This window comes from Myotis yumanensis, unplaced genomic scaffold (assembly GCF_028538775.1).
Source record: "Myotis yumanensis isolate MYYU_CA2020_CCGP unplaced genomic scaffold, mMyoYum1.0.hap1 SCAF_13, whole genome shotgun sequence".
NCBI lineage: Eukaryota > Metazoa > Chordata > Mammalia > Chiroptera > Vespertilionidae > Myotis > Myotis yumanensis.
Window position 1 is genome coordinate 40,619,293 of NW_027223764.1, and position 16,155 is coordinate 40,635,447.

Consider the following 16,155-nt stretch of genomic DNA (forward strand, 5'->3'; position numbering starts at 1 on the left):
GGGCCCTGGATTTTGGCTTCCTTTTGTCAGTTTGCTAGGTACAAAATGATATTTTTATTTTAATCTTTTAATTGAGTGAGGGGTAATATCTCCTATTTATTGACAATTAGCATTAAAAAATTACCCTATATATTTGTCTTTTTTTCTACTGGGGTCTGCCTCTTGTTGATAAATTCTTTGTTTATTAGTAGTGATTGTATGTAGCAAATACTCTTGAAAATTTTTTTGTCTTTTAATTGTGTGGGATGTTTTGACAAGGTTTTTATGCAGTTGTAACTATCAGTCTTTTATCATTTCTGGCTGTCTTATGCTTAGAAAAGTATTCCCCACCTCCAAGGTTATACTAGTAAAAGTTTCATTTATTTTCTTCTAGAACTCTAACTTGATCTTTACACTAAATCCCAGATTAATTATAGACTGAAAAATTGATTTTTAAAAAAATACAGTTTTCTTATTGATTTCCGAGAGGAAGGGAGAGGGAGAGAGATATAGAAACATCAGTGATTACAGAGAATCATTGATTGGCTGCCTCCTGGTTGCCCCACACTGGCGATCAAGTCTACAACCTGGGCATGTGCCATGACTGGGAATCAAACTGTGACATGGTTCATAGGTAGACGCTCAACCACTCAGCTATGTCAGCATGGCTCTCATTGATGTTTTATCTCTCCCTTCCTCTCTCTAAAAACCAATGAAAACATATTTTCCTAAAATGTATTCAAATAGTACAGAGTTTTGTATACTCTCCACTCAGTTTCTACCAATGTTAATATTTTTAAGGCGATATATATTTTATTGATTATTTACAGAGAGGAAGGGGGAGGGATAGAGAGTTAGAAACATCCATGAGAGAGAAACATCGATCAGCTGCCTCCTGCACACCTCCTACTGGGGATGTGCCTGCAACCAAGGTACATGCCTTTGACCGGAATCAAACCTGGGACCTTTCAGTCCACAGGCCGATGCTCTATCCACTGAGCCAAACTGGTTAGGGCCCAATGTTAATATTATATATAACCATAGTACAATGATCAAAACCAGGATATTAAGATCAAGGGTGTCATTCTATAGGTACTGCTTTGCATTTTGCTTTTTTTCCTTAACAGAATACCCTGGAATCACTCCACATGGGTTCATAGAAACCTTATTCTATGGATCATACTCCATTGTGTGGGTATAACATAGTTTATTCAAACTTTTTCTTATTTCTTATGTAAGAGCACATAGGTTTCCTATAGTTTGCAGTTATAAACAATGCTGCAGTAAGGAATCTTGTGTCTGTGTTTCATACTGTTGGAGGTGTATCTTCAGGGTAGATTCCTAGAAGTGGGATGGCTTGGTTAAAAGGTAAGTGCATATGTAGTATTTTTATTTATTGACAAACTAGAGGCCTGTGGCACTGAGATTCATGCAATAGGCCTTCTGGCTGCCGGCACAGGTTTTCCTCCGGCACCCAGGACCCAGGCCTTCGCTCCGGCCGGAGCCACCTTCAGTCTTCCGTCTTCGCTGCTCCGGCTCGCCTTCAGTCTTCCCTCCGCCTCTTGGAGCCTACGTATGCAAATTAACTGCCATCTTTGTTGGCGGTTAATTTGCATGTCGCACTGATTAGCCAATGGGAGGTGTAGCAAAGGTATGGTCAATTTACCATGTTTGTCTATTATTAGATAGGATTCCCCTATAGGAGGGGATTTTTTTCCTTGCAATTTAGTTTTTGAAGAAGCCAAGCCATTTGTTTTTCATTGTTACTGTTGATTATAAATTTGTAGATGTGGTTTTTTAATTCTTTATTGTTGAAAGAAGTTACATGTCTCCTTTTCCCCCCATTGACCTCTCCTGGCTGCTCCCACCCTCCTACTGTCTGTGTCCATTGGTTATGCTTATATGCGTGCATACAAGTTCTTTGGTTGATCACTGAATTTGTAGGTTTTAACATGTGATATACTTTAACCTATCGCAGTTATTTCATGCTCAAATTGTCCATCCCCTCTTTGAACAGCAAGCACCTACCTCCCCCCCTCCCCAAGATGGTGATTTATTTGCGTAGTTTTTGTTTATTCAAGACCCTAGATCGGCCAAAACCGGTTTGGCTCAGTGGATAGAGCGTCGGCCTGCGGACTGAAAGGTCCCAGGTTCGGTTCCGGTCAAGGGCATGTACCTGGGTTGCGGGCACATCCCCAGTGGAAGATGTGCAGGAGGCAGCTGGTCGATGTTTCTCTCTCATCGATGTTTCTAACTCTCTGTCCCTCTCCCTTCCTCTCTGTAAAAAATCAATTAAAAAAAAAAAAAAAAAAAGACCCTAGATCGGCTGAAGCAGTCCCTCCAGGAATTGCTCCTTCAGAGACCGTGACAATAGGTCTTCTGTGGAGGGAAATGCTGGGAGAGCGGTTAGCTTTAGTAAAGGCAGCTCAGAGAAAGCGGGAGTTGAGGAGCCGGCTGCCAAGATTTTAATAAATTGCTTCAGATATTCTCTCTTGTGGACAAGGGCCTCTTTTATTGCAAAAATGAATTTTAATGTTTATCTTGAATTTGATTTAAACATTGCTTTTAGTATGATGCCGACACCAGCTGTGCAGAATGGGCTCTGGAGAGATGTTTTATGAACATAGCAACACACACCTGCAGCTATTCTGTTCTGGGGGCTCCAGGGAAGCCAATTTGCTTCATCAAATACATTCTTTAGGCCTTTCTGTGTGAGTGCAGAATGCTCCACATATTTGACGGCCTTCAGGTCACGGGCCAGTTTTTCAGCAGTCTGGAGTGATAGGCTTTTGTTTGTTCTTGGCAAGTTTCGATAGTAGAGGGGTCATCTCTGAGATCAATTTGGGTCCCAACAAGCAAGAAAAAGGAGTCTATGGACAGTAGTGAGTTATCTCAGGCACCCACTTTTCTTTAATGTTTTCAAATGAGGATGGAGAGACCACTGAAAAACAGACTAGAAATACATCTGCTTTTGGATAACTCAGCAGTCAAAATCTTACCATATTCTCTTGCCCTGCTGTATCAAAAAGTCTAAGAGTATATGGCTCTCCACCAATCACAATTGTGACTACATAGTTGTCAAAAACAGTTGGTACATAGTCAGGTGGAAATTTGCTTATTGTGTAGGATATTAGGAGACATGTCGTACCAATGGCACCATCGCCCACAATAATGCATTTAATTGTCTGCATTGCTGAAACAGTTTTCTACCCAATTTAAATATTTCAAGTGTGATGATGACCTCAGCTTCTCTGCCAGGGTGTTGGCAGCACTGCCCAGAAACCTCTTTTTAAGTTGGCACCTTTTCAATTCTTTTGAACTGACCCTTCTAGTCTTTGATGGTTTCTTTGATTTCTGGTGTGACAAGATAGCCAGGCTCATCCTGTCCCAGAACCAGAATTAGCATTTTCTTGAAGGAATCAGGTTTCCTTATAATAGGTAATGCTGTTTAGGGCTGACAGTCTGGGAAATAAGACTTATGTCTTACATTCTTTTTTTTCTTTTTCTTTTTTTTTTAATGTGTCTGTAGAGATGTATTCAATAAGGGACACATGTTGTACACAGACAACTGGTACACAAGTTTAGATTTAGCATATAAATTACTCAATAATACTCATTTAGTGGGAACATTATGTTCAAATCGACCAGGAAATCCTCATAAAGTAATGTCAAAGAAATTAAAATGGGGAGAAATTATAGCAAAAAAGGAATAACCATTTTGAAATGGAAAGATAAGCAGGACATCTTCTTTCAACAAAACATGTCAGAGATGGTGAATGTTGGAAATAGATTAGGTCACTACTTGAAACCAAAAATTGTAGTGGATTATAATGCAAGAAAAGCAGCAGTTGATATATCTGATCAAATGAGTGCCTATAATAATATGTTACGAAAACCCATGAAATGGTATAAAAAGCTAGCCTTTAAGCTTCTACTAAATACTGCCGTTCTCAATGCTCATATTTTATTTAAAAATATTAGCAAGAAGAATATGAGTATCACAGAATTTCAGAAGAAATTAGCTGTCCATCTAACAAATTGTTGGGATAAAGAAATTCCAAGTAGCAGTACTGTAAATATACCTCAAATATCTCATCACAAACAGCAACTAAAAACTGGAAGTGTCTAAAGTTCGAAGATAATGCAGCACAATTTGGACGAGATATTGCCAGAAAGTTGACAAAACAAGTTAACAACGTTCTGTGAAACCTGCACAGGACAACTATTTTTGTGTATGTCGTGTTTTAATATTTTTTAAAAATTTTGGTAACGTGATATTTAGGTACATTCTTTTATGATCTTCAAATTATTTAAAATTTATTAATAGAAGAATAGAACTTTTTAAGTTGTATATCGTCAGTCAGCAGTGACTGACATGGCGCTTAATGTGTTAAAGCTGGGGTAGTGAAACAAGGAAGGGCTTGGGATAGAAGAAGCAACAGGAGAGAGCTGGGCCGGGCTGCTTTGGCTCCCTGAGAAGTGGGAGAAAAGAGGGCCTTGCGGACTGGTTCAAAAGGTTAGCCTGGGCCGAAACCGGTTTGGCTCAGTGGATAGAGCGTCGGAGTGCGGACTGAAGGGTCCCAGGTTCGATTCCGGTCAAGGGCATGTACCTTGGTTGCGGGCATATCCCCAGTAGGGGGCGTGCAGGAGGCAGCTGATGGGTGTTTCTAACTCTCTATCCCTCTCCCTTTCTCTCTGTAAAAAATAAATAAAATATATTAAAGAAAAAAAAAAAAAAAAAGGTTAGCCTGGGATGAGCTGTGGCTGCTTGTTGCTCCCCTCCTTGAAAGTCTTGTGGGGTCCTTTAGAATTTAGGAGATGCATGCCTGGGTAGATGTCTCCTGTCCTTTCACATTCCAGGGTTCTTTTCTTTCCTCCAAAAAGGTGAGCAGGTTCAATTAGAGACAATGAGACCTTCAGGTCACAGGCCGGCCCTGACCGAGCAGCGACTACAAAAATAAGGCCTGAGGCGCCCACGGACACAAGGGCAGTGGCCTCTGGAGGGGCCTCGGGACTGGGGTGGGGTCGCCAGGATCCCAGGACCAGGGAGAGGATGTGGACTCCCCAGTGCCGGGTGGGGACACGGCCGCCAGGGGCCTAGTAAGCGAGGGGGTGGCACAAGTCCAGTTCCAGGAAGAACTTTAATGGCGCTGGGCAGGCCGAGAGTTCATGAAAGGGGGGGAAAAAACACAAAAAACAGAAACGACTCAAAAGTCGCCACTAGTGGACCAAAAGGCAAAAGAGCAAGGGCAGGGAGCAGCCTGGCAGCCATTTCACACACCGGGAGGAGCCCGGCGTCTGGAGCGCCGGCTGAGGGGACTGGAAGGTCCACGAGGAGCAGCAAACCCGGCTCGACGAGGGCGGGACGGTGACGCGCCATGTCTTACATTCTTATTATTTTTATTTAGTTCATTAAAATGGTTAAGTTTATGCTAGATTTTTGTTGATGTGACTATTATGAAAGTGATCTTCTTCTCCATTGCATCTTTCCTCCAATGAAAGGTTGTTGATTTTTATACCTTTATTTGTGACCCGCCGGTTTACTAAACTTTTTTTTTTTTACTTTTTCTGTTTAGTTGTTTTACTTTGCTTTTTCAGGAAGACAATCAATCATACCATCTGTAAATAATGATAATTTTTCCATGTTCTTCCCAATCATTATACCTCTTATTTGTTCAAAAGAATGTCCAATTGCATTTTCTAGCACTTTCATATCAATATTATATACTGCAGATGATGGTTACCCTGCTCTTATTAATGAGTTTTCCATTAAGTTGGCTCCCCGGTGTAAAGACAAATTAGTGCTCTTCTTAGTATCTTATTTTTACCGGAGTGAACATAATTGATAGACATTAGCTGTGCTCTGACCAAACAAGTTAATTCCCTTTCATCACAACATGCCTTATACTTTTCCCTCTCTTCTAATTATCATCCACAAGCTTGATCTCGGGTCACTGCATTGCTCTGTATACCACTGATTGGACAAATTCCACAGGGACTGCTTTATGACATCTCACAGGGAACATCCAATGATCTTCAATACTCAAAATACTGGTGTAAAAAGAAGGCCAAGAGAGGAAATATTGTCAGCTAGAACTCTTCCATCTCAAGTTTCCTAGTCTGATGTCTTTGTTTATTAGGTGTGTGTCTGTGTAAGGATTTTTCAGAAATCTCTATTTTAGTTTTCACCTGGCTGTTCTACCAGCTAGATCTTTAGAGGTCAGCACCATGTGTCATGGTGGTTTATTTATTGAGCTCCTACTAGGAGACAGTATAGCATAATAATTAAAAGTGCTCTTCCGCTTCCCCTCAGTCCGCCCTGAATTTGGCTAGTTTAGGAAGGTGTGTAGTGGAAAAAGTGTCTGAGGCGCTCTGCCACAGCTCTGAGATTTAACTTGTGTTACTTTGGGAAGTTGTGCACATCCCTACAACCTGCATTTCAGGGTTGAAGTGCTTTTTACATTCATAACTTTCACTCATCAGGCTATATAGTAATAATAACCCGATCCTTGTTATATTTTTATCGTGATGGACTAAGTTACACACTAATGACAAAAGAGTTATGCCTTTCGGCTTATATCAATTAACAAGAGTAGTTGGTAGATATGTTTGTTAACAATATTTCCATATGTTATATTAAAGTCAGCCGCTAGTTTTATATAGATATAACTTTACCGGGCCAAGCGAGAGATGAATTCACCATTACGGAGGGCGGGGCTGGGAGGTGGGGCCATCCTCTTTTGTAGCTTTGTTTCCATGACAACGGTTGCTACGGTAATCACTCCGCCTTCCCATTGGTCACTGCTGAGCATATTGCGGTTCCCTTGGCGGACCTCATTGGTCATAGTGATGCAGTGTCCTGACCTATCAGGGGCCGTAAGTGAAGTGTCGTAAAGCAGAAAGGAAGGCGGGAGTCCCGATTGGAAACATTAGGGAAACCTGAGCAGCGGAGGCCGCGATGGCGAACGGCGCGTGGGCCGAGATTCGTGAGAAATTCCAGGCCGCGCTGGCTCTGTCGCGGGTAGAACTGCATAAAAACCCCGAGAAGGAGCCGTACAAGTCCAAGTACGGCGCCCGAGTTCTCCTGGAGGAGGTCAGAGCGCTGCTGGGCCCCGCGCCCGAGGACGAGGACGAGGACGAGCGGCCTCAGGCCGAGGACGACGTGGGCGCGGGGGACTCCGCCCCGGGGCTGCTGGCCGAGCTGGTGGCGGTCGAGGGGCCCGTGGCCCAGGGCGCCGTGAGGCTGGCGGTGATTGAGTTCCACCTGGGGCTGAACCACCTCGACACGGAGGAGCTGTCGGCGGGGGAGGAGCACCTGATGAAATGCCTGCGGCTGGTGCGCAGGTACCGGCTGGCGCCCGAGTGCGTCTCGCTGTACATCCAGGCGCAGGTGAGAGCCGGCCCGCTGCCGGGGCGAGGGGCGGGGGCGGCCGGGGCGAGGGGCGGCCGGGCGAGGGCGGGGCGGGCCCCGGCTCTGCCAGGGCCGAGGGCACATGTCACGGGGCACAGTCTGTCCCACGGCTTGGAAGCTTTGGGATAAACGGCCGGGAACCCCCCCACCCTCGTCGCCCTCTTCAACGTCGCCTGCTGCTTCGCTTAGTCGTGGTCAGTGCCTGGGTCCCCCTCCCCCCCCCCCCCCCCCGTAAATGCCTTTTTCAGCTCTTCTCCACCAGTTCTGATCCTGTTCATTCTATTAAGAAAAAAAAATCTAAGGTAATTTTAATCTTAATTTAAGGTTGACCCATTTGTACTCAAATTTGCTAAAATTTTATTAACGTTTTTTGTATCTTTGTTCATGAAGGGCATCAGTCTGTAGTTTTCTTGTTATGTCTTTGATTTGGTATGAGATGGGAGATGTTCTTTCCTTATTTTTCTAGAAGAGTTTGTGTAGAGTTGCTATTATTTCTTCCTTACATGTTTGGTAGAATTCACCAGTAGTAGTACTTTTTTTATTTTATATTCAACTTTTTTCCCTACCTGGTCTGATGCTCTGTGAATGATACAATAGTTTCTGTTGTGTTGTAGGATTTATATTATACTTAAAAAACAATTCATGTAGAATGTCAATAGCAGTTATTTCTGTGGAGTTAAAAATCAAATCAATTCTTAATCTTTTGCTCAAGTCACCATTAAAACTCTAGGGTTTCTAAACATTTTTTGTGGCGTATTGCAGTCTAGTGAAGCCTATCCTATATAATCCTATATAATAAAAGGTTAATATACAAATTGTCCCCTCCACTGGGAGTTGACAGGGAGTTCGACCAGGGGGCGGAGTGGCTGGCCAACACCCGTGGCCCCTCCCCCCAGCCTGCCCACCCAAAGGCCCTGATCAGGGTGGGCGGCTGGACCCCATCCCGAACATGAATTCATGCACCAGGCCTCTAGTATTGCATAAAACAGAGGAATGACTTTAAATGTATAAAGTAAAATGTAAAAGAATATTAAAGGAACCAGTAATATAAAAGTTATCAACACACATATATATTTTAATCCTCACCTAAGGATATGTTTTCATTGATTTTAGAGAAAGAGAGAGAGAGAAACATTGATATGAGAGAGAAACATCAATTGTTATGCACTGCAACCAGGAATCAAACCCACAACCTAAGTATGTGCCCTGACCAGGAATTGAACTCATAACCTTTTGGTATATGGAACAACACTCCAACCAACTGAGCAGTCCAGCTAGGGCTCAAAATATTTTTTAAAACAAATGTATGATGTAGTAATATGTGTGCATCTTTTTTTTAAAATATATGTTTTATTGATTTTTTTACAGAGAAGAAGGGAGAGGGATAGAGAGTTAGAAACATCGATCAGCTGCCTCCTGCACGCCCCTGACTGGGGATGTGCCCGAAACCAAGGTACATGCCCTTGACTGGAATCGAACCTGGGACCTTTCAGTCCGCAGGCCGACGCTCTATCCACTGAGCCAAAACGATTCGGCATGTGCATCTTTATTAATATGTTAAACAACATCTAATGATGTGTCTAATGTCCATAATTTTATTTTTTAATATATATTTCAGAGAGGAAGGGAAGGGAGAGAGAGAGAGAAACATCAGTGATGAGAGAGAATCATTGATTGGCTGCCTCCTGCACACCCCACACTGGGAATTGAACCATGACCTCTTGGTTCATAGGTTGACACCATGCAGGCTGAGCAATGTTCATAATTTTAAAGTAGTAATGAATATAAATATTTTGAGATCAGCAAATTGTAACATTAAGATTTTTTTCACTTTTATAGGTCACAAAATCTCAGGCACTATAATACTGCTGCTTTTTTTGTTGTTAATCTTCACCCAAGGATATTTTTTCATTGATTTTTTAGAGAAAGTGGAAGGGAGGGAGGAAAGGAAGGGGGCGGGGAGAACGAGAGAGAGAGAGAGAGAGAGAGAGAGAGAGAGAGAGAGAGAGATAGGAGGGAGAGGGAGAAAGAAAGAGAGAGATACCGATTGGTTACTTCCCACACATGCCCTGACCTGGGCAGGGATGAACCTGCAACCCAGGTTTGTGCCCTTGACCAGGGATCGAACCCACGACCCTTCGGTCCTCAGGCCGATGCTCTGACCACAGAGCCACACCAGCCAGGGCATATTGTTGCATTTTTTTCCTGCTTTCATAATTAAAAGGAATGCTAAATTTTAGTAGAACATAGTGAAAATAAATTGAAATGATTTTTCCATCCATATTCTTAGACTCTGAATTCTATTAATGGGTACCTTGTGGTTCTGTGGACCACAGGTTAATCTGCATTAAAAACTCTTTGTGCCCGGCTGGTGTAGCTCAGTGGTTGAGCATCGAATCAGGAACCAAGAGGCCACCAGTTCGATTCCCAGTCAGGGCACATGCCCGGGTTGTGGATTCGATCCCCTGTGGGAAGCATGCAGAAGGCAGCTGATCCATGATGTTTCTTTTTCATCGATGTTTCTATCTCTCTATCCCTCTCCCTTCCTCTCTAAAAAAACCAATAAAATGTATTTAAAAAAACACACACATCAAAAACCTCTTTGTTTCTTTTTTTTTAAAGAAACTGTTAATAGATTTTTGCAATTTGCATTTTTTATTTTTTAAAAAAATACAATACAATTTTATTGATTTTTTACAGAAAGGAAGAGAGAGGGATAGAGAGTTAGAAACATCGATCAGCTGCCTCCTGCACAGCCCCCACTGGGGATGTGCCTGCAATCAAGGTACATGACCCTGACCAGAATTGAACCCGGGACCCCTCAGTCCGCAGGCTGACCTCTATCCACTGAGCCAAACCAGTGAGGGCCCTCTTTGTTTCTTTATCCTGTGCCCTTCCCTAGGGAAGTAAGCAGAAGGTGGTAGAAACCCAGCCTCAGAAGTTTCCTTGTGCCTGAAGGACTATCCCATGGGGTGGGAGGCAGTCTAACCCTGTTTTCTAAAGGTTAGCTAGGCATCCAGTCTTGAGTTTTGACCATCTAAACAGTCCTGATTTGCTCTGTACAGCGCCTGACAGAGAGTCACATGCCAGGGGACAAACTGGCTTAGTTTTAAAAATGTTATTTAGCATATTACCCCAATCTAATCAAGTTCTCAGCACCTTCATGGTAGTAGAAGGAAGTTCGTGCTATGGAAATCAAATGAAGTGATCGATACAAGAAAAGACTACAAATGAATTTTTAGTTGACTGGATATAATTGCAAAGCTATATAATTTTAAGAACTCTGGAAAGTACAAACATGTTTTATTGTTTGAAATGGTAAACATTAGGAATCTGACTTAACTGATGAGTTAAAGGCATATAGCATCTTCAGAGTCTTCATAACATAATTTGAATAATTGGAATTTGAGAGCTCACCTCCCTTTCTTCAGGCTTGAACCAAACAGTAACTGTTAAGAGGCTTCTGGAGATTGTAGATACTTGAAAACATGTTTCTGGCTCATCTTTGTCTTGATGTATACTATCTATTGCTATGTAAAATTTTACCCCCAAAGTTAGGATCTTGAAGAAACAACTTTATTTCAGGAATCTACACATGGCTTAGCTGGTCGCCTCTGCCTCAAGGTCTGTCATCCCATTGAGGCTGCACTTGAAGGGTCAACTGAGGGAGGATCCTCCAAACTCTCTCATGGGATTGTTGGCAGGTTTCAGTTCCTTACAGGCGGTTGGTCTGAGGGCTTCAGTTGACCTCCCTCAGTTCCTTACCATGCGAGTCTATGCACAACCACCACATGGCAGTGGACTCCCCTCAGAGAGAATGGGAGAGGAGCACCTCAAATGGAACGGTTGCCATATTCTGTTTGTTAGAAGCAAGCCACTAAATCCAGCCCATACTTACGGGGAAAAGATTATACAACAAGGTCATGAATACCAGGAGGCAGGGATCATTAGGGGTCCATCAGTAGCTGTTTACCACTACATAAGGACAATATTGGGAATAATTCATTGTTAATCAGACTTCACTACTGTTTGGTAGGTAAATTTTGACTTTGAAACTAAAAGTTACTGTTACTAGAAGATTTATATTGTCATTATTTCTCTTTATTTTCCAGAATAATCTGGGTATCTTGTGGTCTGAAAGAGAAGAAATTGAAACAGCACAAGCTTACCTAGACTCATCAGAAGCACTATATCTTCAGTATATGAAAGAGGTATGCTGCATGTCAGATAAATTTTACCATTTGATTGAAATTAGTCAAGAACTGATGTTAAGAATTCCTTACTCATAATATTTGTGTATGACTCCTCAGTATACTTAGGGACCTCTCTATAGAGCTGTCTAGGTGGTCACCTAATAGCTGTACTTGCAGACACTGTTATAAGTGATTTACAAATTTTAACTCATTTAATCCTCATGGCAATTTCTGAGGTGGATACTTTTATTATTCTTATTTTAGAGATGAGAAAACAGACCACAAGGGATTAAGTTACTTGTTTCCACACACTAGTAAATTTTGAAGTTGGGATTCTAATCTGCATAATCTGATTCCAGAACCCATACTTTTAACCTACGCCAGGTGTGGGCAACCTTTTTGTGAGTGTGTGCCAAAACCAGCAAAATCTCTGACTCAAAATTCTGCATGCCAACCCTAATTTTTTGAGAACATGTTACGCCTACTTGATATCTCTTAAGGTGTACGTATGTGAAGAACCTTGAAGAAATAATAAAATTCATTCCAGCGACAAAAACACAGTATATGATGATGAAAAATACATTTATTTTTTAATGTATACATGTACACTGATAGTCCGACAGAAAACTTTATGACTCCATTTGATATTATCAGTGGGACTTTTGCTGCTGCATCACTGATGACAGAGATTTTACATCAGGAACAGTGTAGTGTCAAAATGATGATAGCAGATAGAAGGAATGCACTGTAAGCAGAATGCACAGATTGAGCATTTTTATTTGCTTTGTCAGTTTATAATTATTATTATTACTATTATTTTCGTGGGGTGGGGAGAGCACAGACTTTGTATACATATCTGAGTTTGAATCCTGAACCTATTAACCGTATAGCCTTCTGATAAGTCATTCTGCTTCTCTGGGCCTCAGATTCCTCATATGTGAAATGGAAATATTGATACTTGCACCCTGTAGCATTGGTCAAAGAATGAACTAACATAGGTATAAGATGGTACTTGGCACATAGTAGGTGCTCAACTAAAACTGGTTTTACTCTCCTTCCTGCTCTCTCTCTTTAAAAAAATTTATCTTTATTGTTGAAAGTATTAGATACACCCCCCCCCCCCATTAACTCCCTCTACCCTACTCCTGTTCCTTCCCCAGTCCTTCACTACACTATTGTCTGTATCCATGGGTTATGCATATCTATCTACACTAATAAAAGAGAAACATGGTAATTAGCGTATGACTGCTACCCTTTTCATTGGCTAATCAGTGAGTATATGCAAATTAACACTTGGAGTGCGGGTGAATTTCCCGCCAAAATATAAGATGGCTCTGTCTTTTGGTTTTGTTCCATCCACCAAAAGGGTGGATTACAAACAAATATTTGGTAATACGCAGTTACAATCGGCCCGAGTTTACACGTTTCCCGCACTCCACCGCAAATCTATATGAACCGAGTTAAAGGCGGCTCCCGCGGAGTACGCGCAATTCACGCGAGCCGACTTAACTCGTTTCCCGCACTCCAAGTGTTAACTGTCAGCCAAGATGGCGGCCGGCAGCCAGGCAGCTGGAAGCGAACATGAGGCTTGCTTGCTGCAGTGACTGCAGACTCCAACCTGACTTGCCGGCCTCTGAGCTGGCAGTTTGAAACATTCTAACAAATATAGAAGCTAAACAAAACTCCCGGGATCTCAGAGCTGGAGTTATACATTGTTTCGATTATAGAATGCTCAGCAGCGGAAGCCTCAGAGCTAGAGCCAGAGTTAAAGCTGGCCCAGAATAAAATAAAAGAAAAAAGAAAAAAAGGAGTGGTTGGGAGCTTCAGTCAACAACCACCAGCCTGAAAGCAGCCCTCAGCCCCTCACCCAGACTGGCCAGGCACCCCAGTGGGGACCCCCACCCTGAAGGGTGTGTGACCAGCTGCAAACAGCCATCATCCCCTCATCCAGGATGGCCAGGCACCCCAGTGGGGACCCCCACACTGATCCAGGACACCCTTCAGGGCAAACCAGCCGACCCCCGGGCCTCTATCCTATATAGTAAAAGGGTAATATGCCTCCCAGCACCGGGATCAGCGGAGCCGCGAGGCCTCTTGGCACCGGATCAGCGTGACAGGGGGCAGCGCCCAAACCCTCTGATCGTCCTGCGGCTCTGTGTGATAGGGTGCGGTGCCCCAACCCCCCCCCCCCCCCCCCGCCTCTGTGTGTGACAGGGTAGAGCCATAACCTCCCCATTGGCCCTGCCCTGAGTGTGACAGTGGCTGTGCCCCAACCCCCTGATCGGCCCTGCTCTGTGGGTGATAGAGGGCGGCGCCCCAACCCCCCTCCCCCCATGGGCCCTGCTCTGTGTGTGACGGGGTAGAGCCATAACCTCCCCATCGGCCCTGCCCTGAGTGTGACAGTGGCGGCGCCCCAACCCCCTGATCGGCCCTGCTCTGTGTGTGACAGGGGGCAGTGCCCTAACTCCCCTATCGGCCCTACTCTGTGTGTGACAGGGGGGAGCTCCCCAACCCTCTGATGGGCCCTGCTCTGTGCATGATGGGGCAGCGCCCAACCCCCTGATGGGCCCTGCTCTGTGCGTGACAGGGGGTGGCGCCGCAACCTCCTCATCGACCCTGCCTTGAGTGTGACGGGGCAGTGCCCCAATCCCCCAATCGGCCCTACCCTGAGCGTGACTGAGGGTGGCATTGCAACCTCCTGATCTGCCCTGCTCTGTGCATGACAGGGGGCGGCGCCCCAACTCCCCAATCAGCCCTGCTCTGAGCCTGACCAGGGGCTGCACCTAGGGATTGGGCCTTCCCTCTGCCACCCAGGAGCTGGCCCAAGCCAGCAGGTCGTTATCTCCTGAGGGGTCCCAGACTGCGAGAGGGCACAGGCCGGGCTGGGGGACGCCCCCCCCCTTCCCCCCCGAGTGCACAAATTTTTGTGTACTGGGCCTCTAGTCTATATATATAAAAGGCTAAGTGTCCCTCTGACCGTCCGACTGGTACCTATGATGCGCACTGACCACTAGGGGGCAGACACTCAACACAGGAGCTGCCATGACACGCACTGGTTGGCACCACGGACCTGGCGCTGACAAACCAACACTTGGCTTCCCCCAAGTGGGACACAGGCCCTGCCACCACCCCAGAGTGACACCCCATCAAATCGCAGCCAATGCTGCCAAGACCCCATGGTGCAAAATGCGGCCCACAGCCCAGCCCAGCCTGGAAATGATTGCTGTGGGCGCCAAGTAATGACGTCAGGTAGCAACGCCTGGCTTCCTCTCCTTAGTGACTAGTCTCCTTGGAGTTTCTTCAGCCCAGGAACATGACTTGTTTTATAGCCAGGTGCAAACATTTTACACTTTAACCAAATGTTTGTGAAGCCTTTTCTCGTGCCTCATCTCATTTGATCCTCACAGAAGTCCTGGAGTAGGTAGATAGGAGACTTGGTAGAATCCTATTTTCTTTTCATTAGCCGAAAAACAGAGATTTAGAAAGTTTAGAAACTTGACCTGACTGAAAGGAAGCAAGAAATGGTGGACCTTGAAAATGACTTCAGGTTTTCTCACTGCGCAGAATATAGTCAAACACTGCTGCAGTTAAATATTTTACCCTTTGTTCTCCCTGTGTGATCTACAATAATAATCTGCTTTGTGTTGATATTTACTGCTGTGTTGCTGATAATTACTTGAAAGAGAAGTTGGGGTGCTTCACTGAGCTGGAAAAAGTTTAGCTAAATCAGAAAGCAGGTCTAATTAAGCAAGTTTATTCTATATCTATAAAAGGCTAAGTTGACTCACGCATGCACGATACATATAAAGCTCTCGGGGGGCGCCAATCGCACACTTGTGTTTCGATCTGTCATTGTCGATAGTGAATTTGGTTGACACTTCTATTATAGAGAAAGGGCGAATAGCGATATTAAAATATTTCTTCTAATTAATTTCCTTTCATTGTGCACGAATCCATGCACTAGGCCTCTGGTGTGCATATAAGTTCTTTGGTTAATTTCTCCCATCCCTCCTTTTCCCTCTGAAATGCATCAGTCTGTTGCATGCTTCAATGTCTCTGGGTCTGTTTTATTCAGTTTATTTTGTTCATTGGATTCCACATATAAATGAGGTCATATGATACTTGTGTTTCTCTGACTGGCTTATTTCACTTAGCCTAATACTTTGCAGGTTCCTCCATGCTCTTACAGGGTAAGAGATCCTTCTTTTTTACATCTGCGTAGTATTCCTTTGTGTAAATGTACCACAGCTTTTTTACCCACTCATCTGCTGATGGGCCCTTGGGCTGTTTCCAGATCTTAGCTATTGTAAATTGTGCTGCTATGAACATAGGGGTACATATATTCTTTCTGATTGATATATTAGGCTTCTTAGAATAGATTCGTACAAGTGGGGTCACTGGGTCAAAAGGCATTTTTAATTTTTTGAGTAAACTCCACACTGTTTTCCATAGTGGTTGTACTGCTTTGTCAGTTTAATTTAGAATATGTGTTTATAAGCAATTAAAGCTTTTTTCCCTGAGGAATATATCCCCAAATTGGAAAATTTTAAAAGTCATGGCTCTTCTGTCTTG

At 43.8% G+C, this 16,155-nt stretch overlaps 1 protein-coding gene and 1 pseudogene across 1 annotated transcript in view; one reads left to right on the forward strand and one right to left on the reverse strand.

Moving 5' to 3' along the window:
* Positions 1-2,594: 2,594 nt before the first annotated feature.
* LOC139022197 (cell division control protein 42 homolog pseudogene) lies at positions 2,595-3,170 on the reverse strand (annotated as a pseudogene).
* Positions 3,171-6,880: 3,710 nt separating this feature from the next.
* The window catches only part of KIFBP (kinesin family binding protein), a 32,936-nt gene continuing 23,661 nt past the window's right edge, over positions 6,881-16,155 (forward strand). Inside the window, exons 1-2 of the mRNA XM_070432887.1 lie at positions 6,881-7,369; positions 11,503-11,601. Coding sequence (XP_070288988.1) covers positions 6,938-7,369; positions 11,503-11,601 — 531 coding nt within the window. The 5' untranslated portion in view covers positions 6,881-6,937. The remainder of the gene's footprint in view (positions 7,370-11,502; positions 11,602-16,155) is intronic.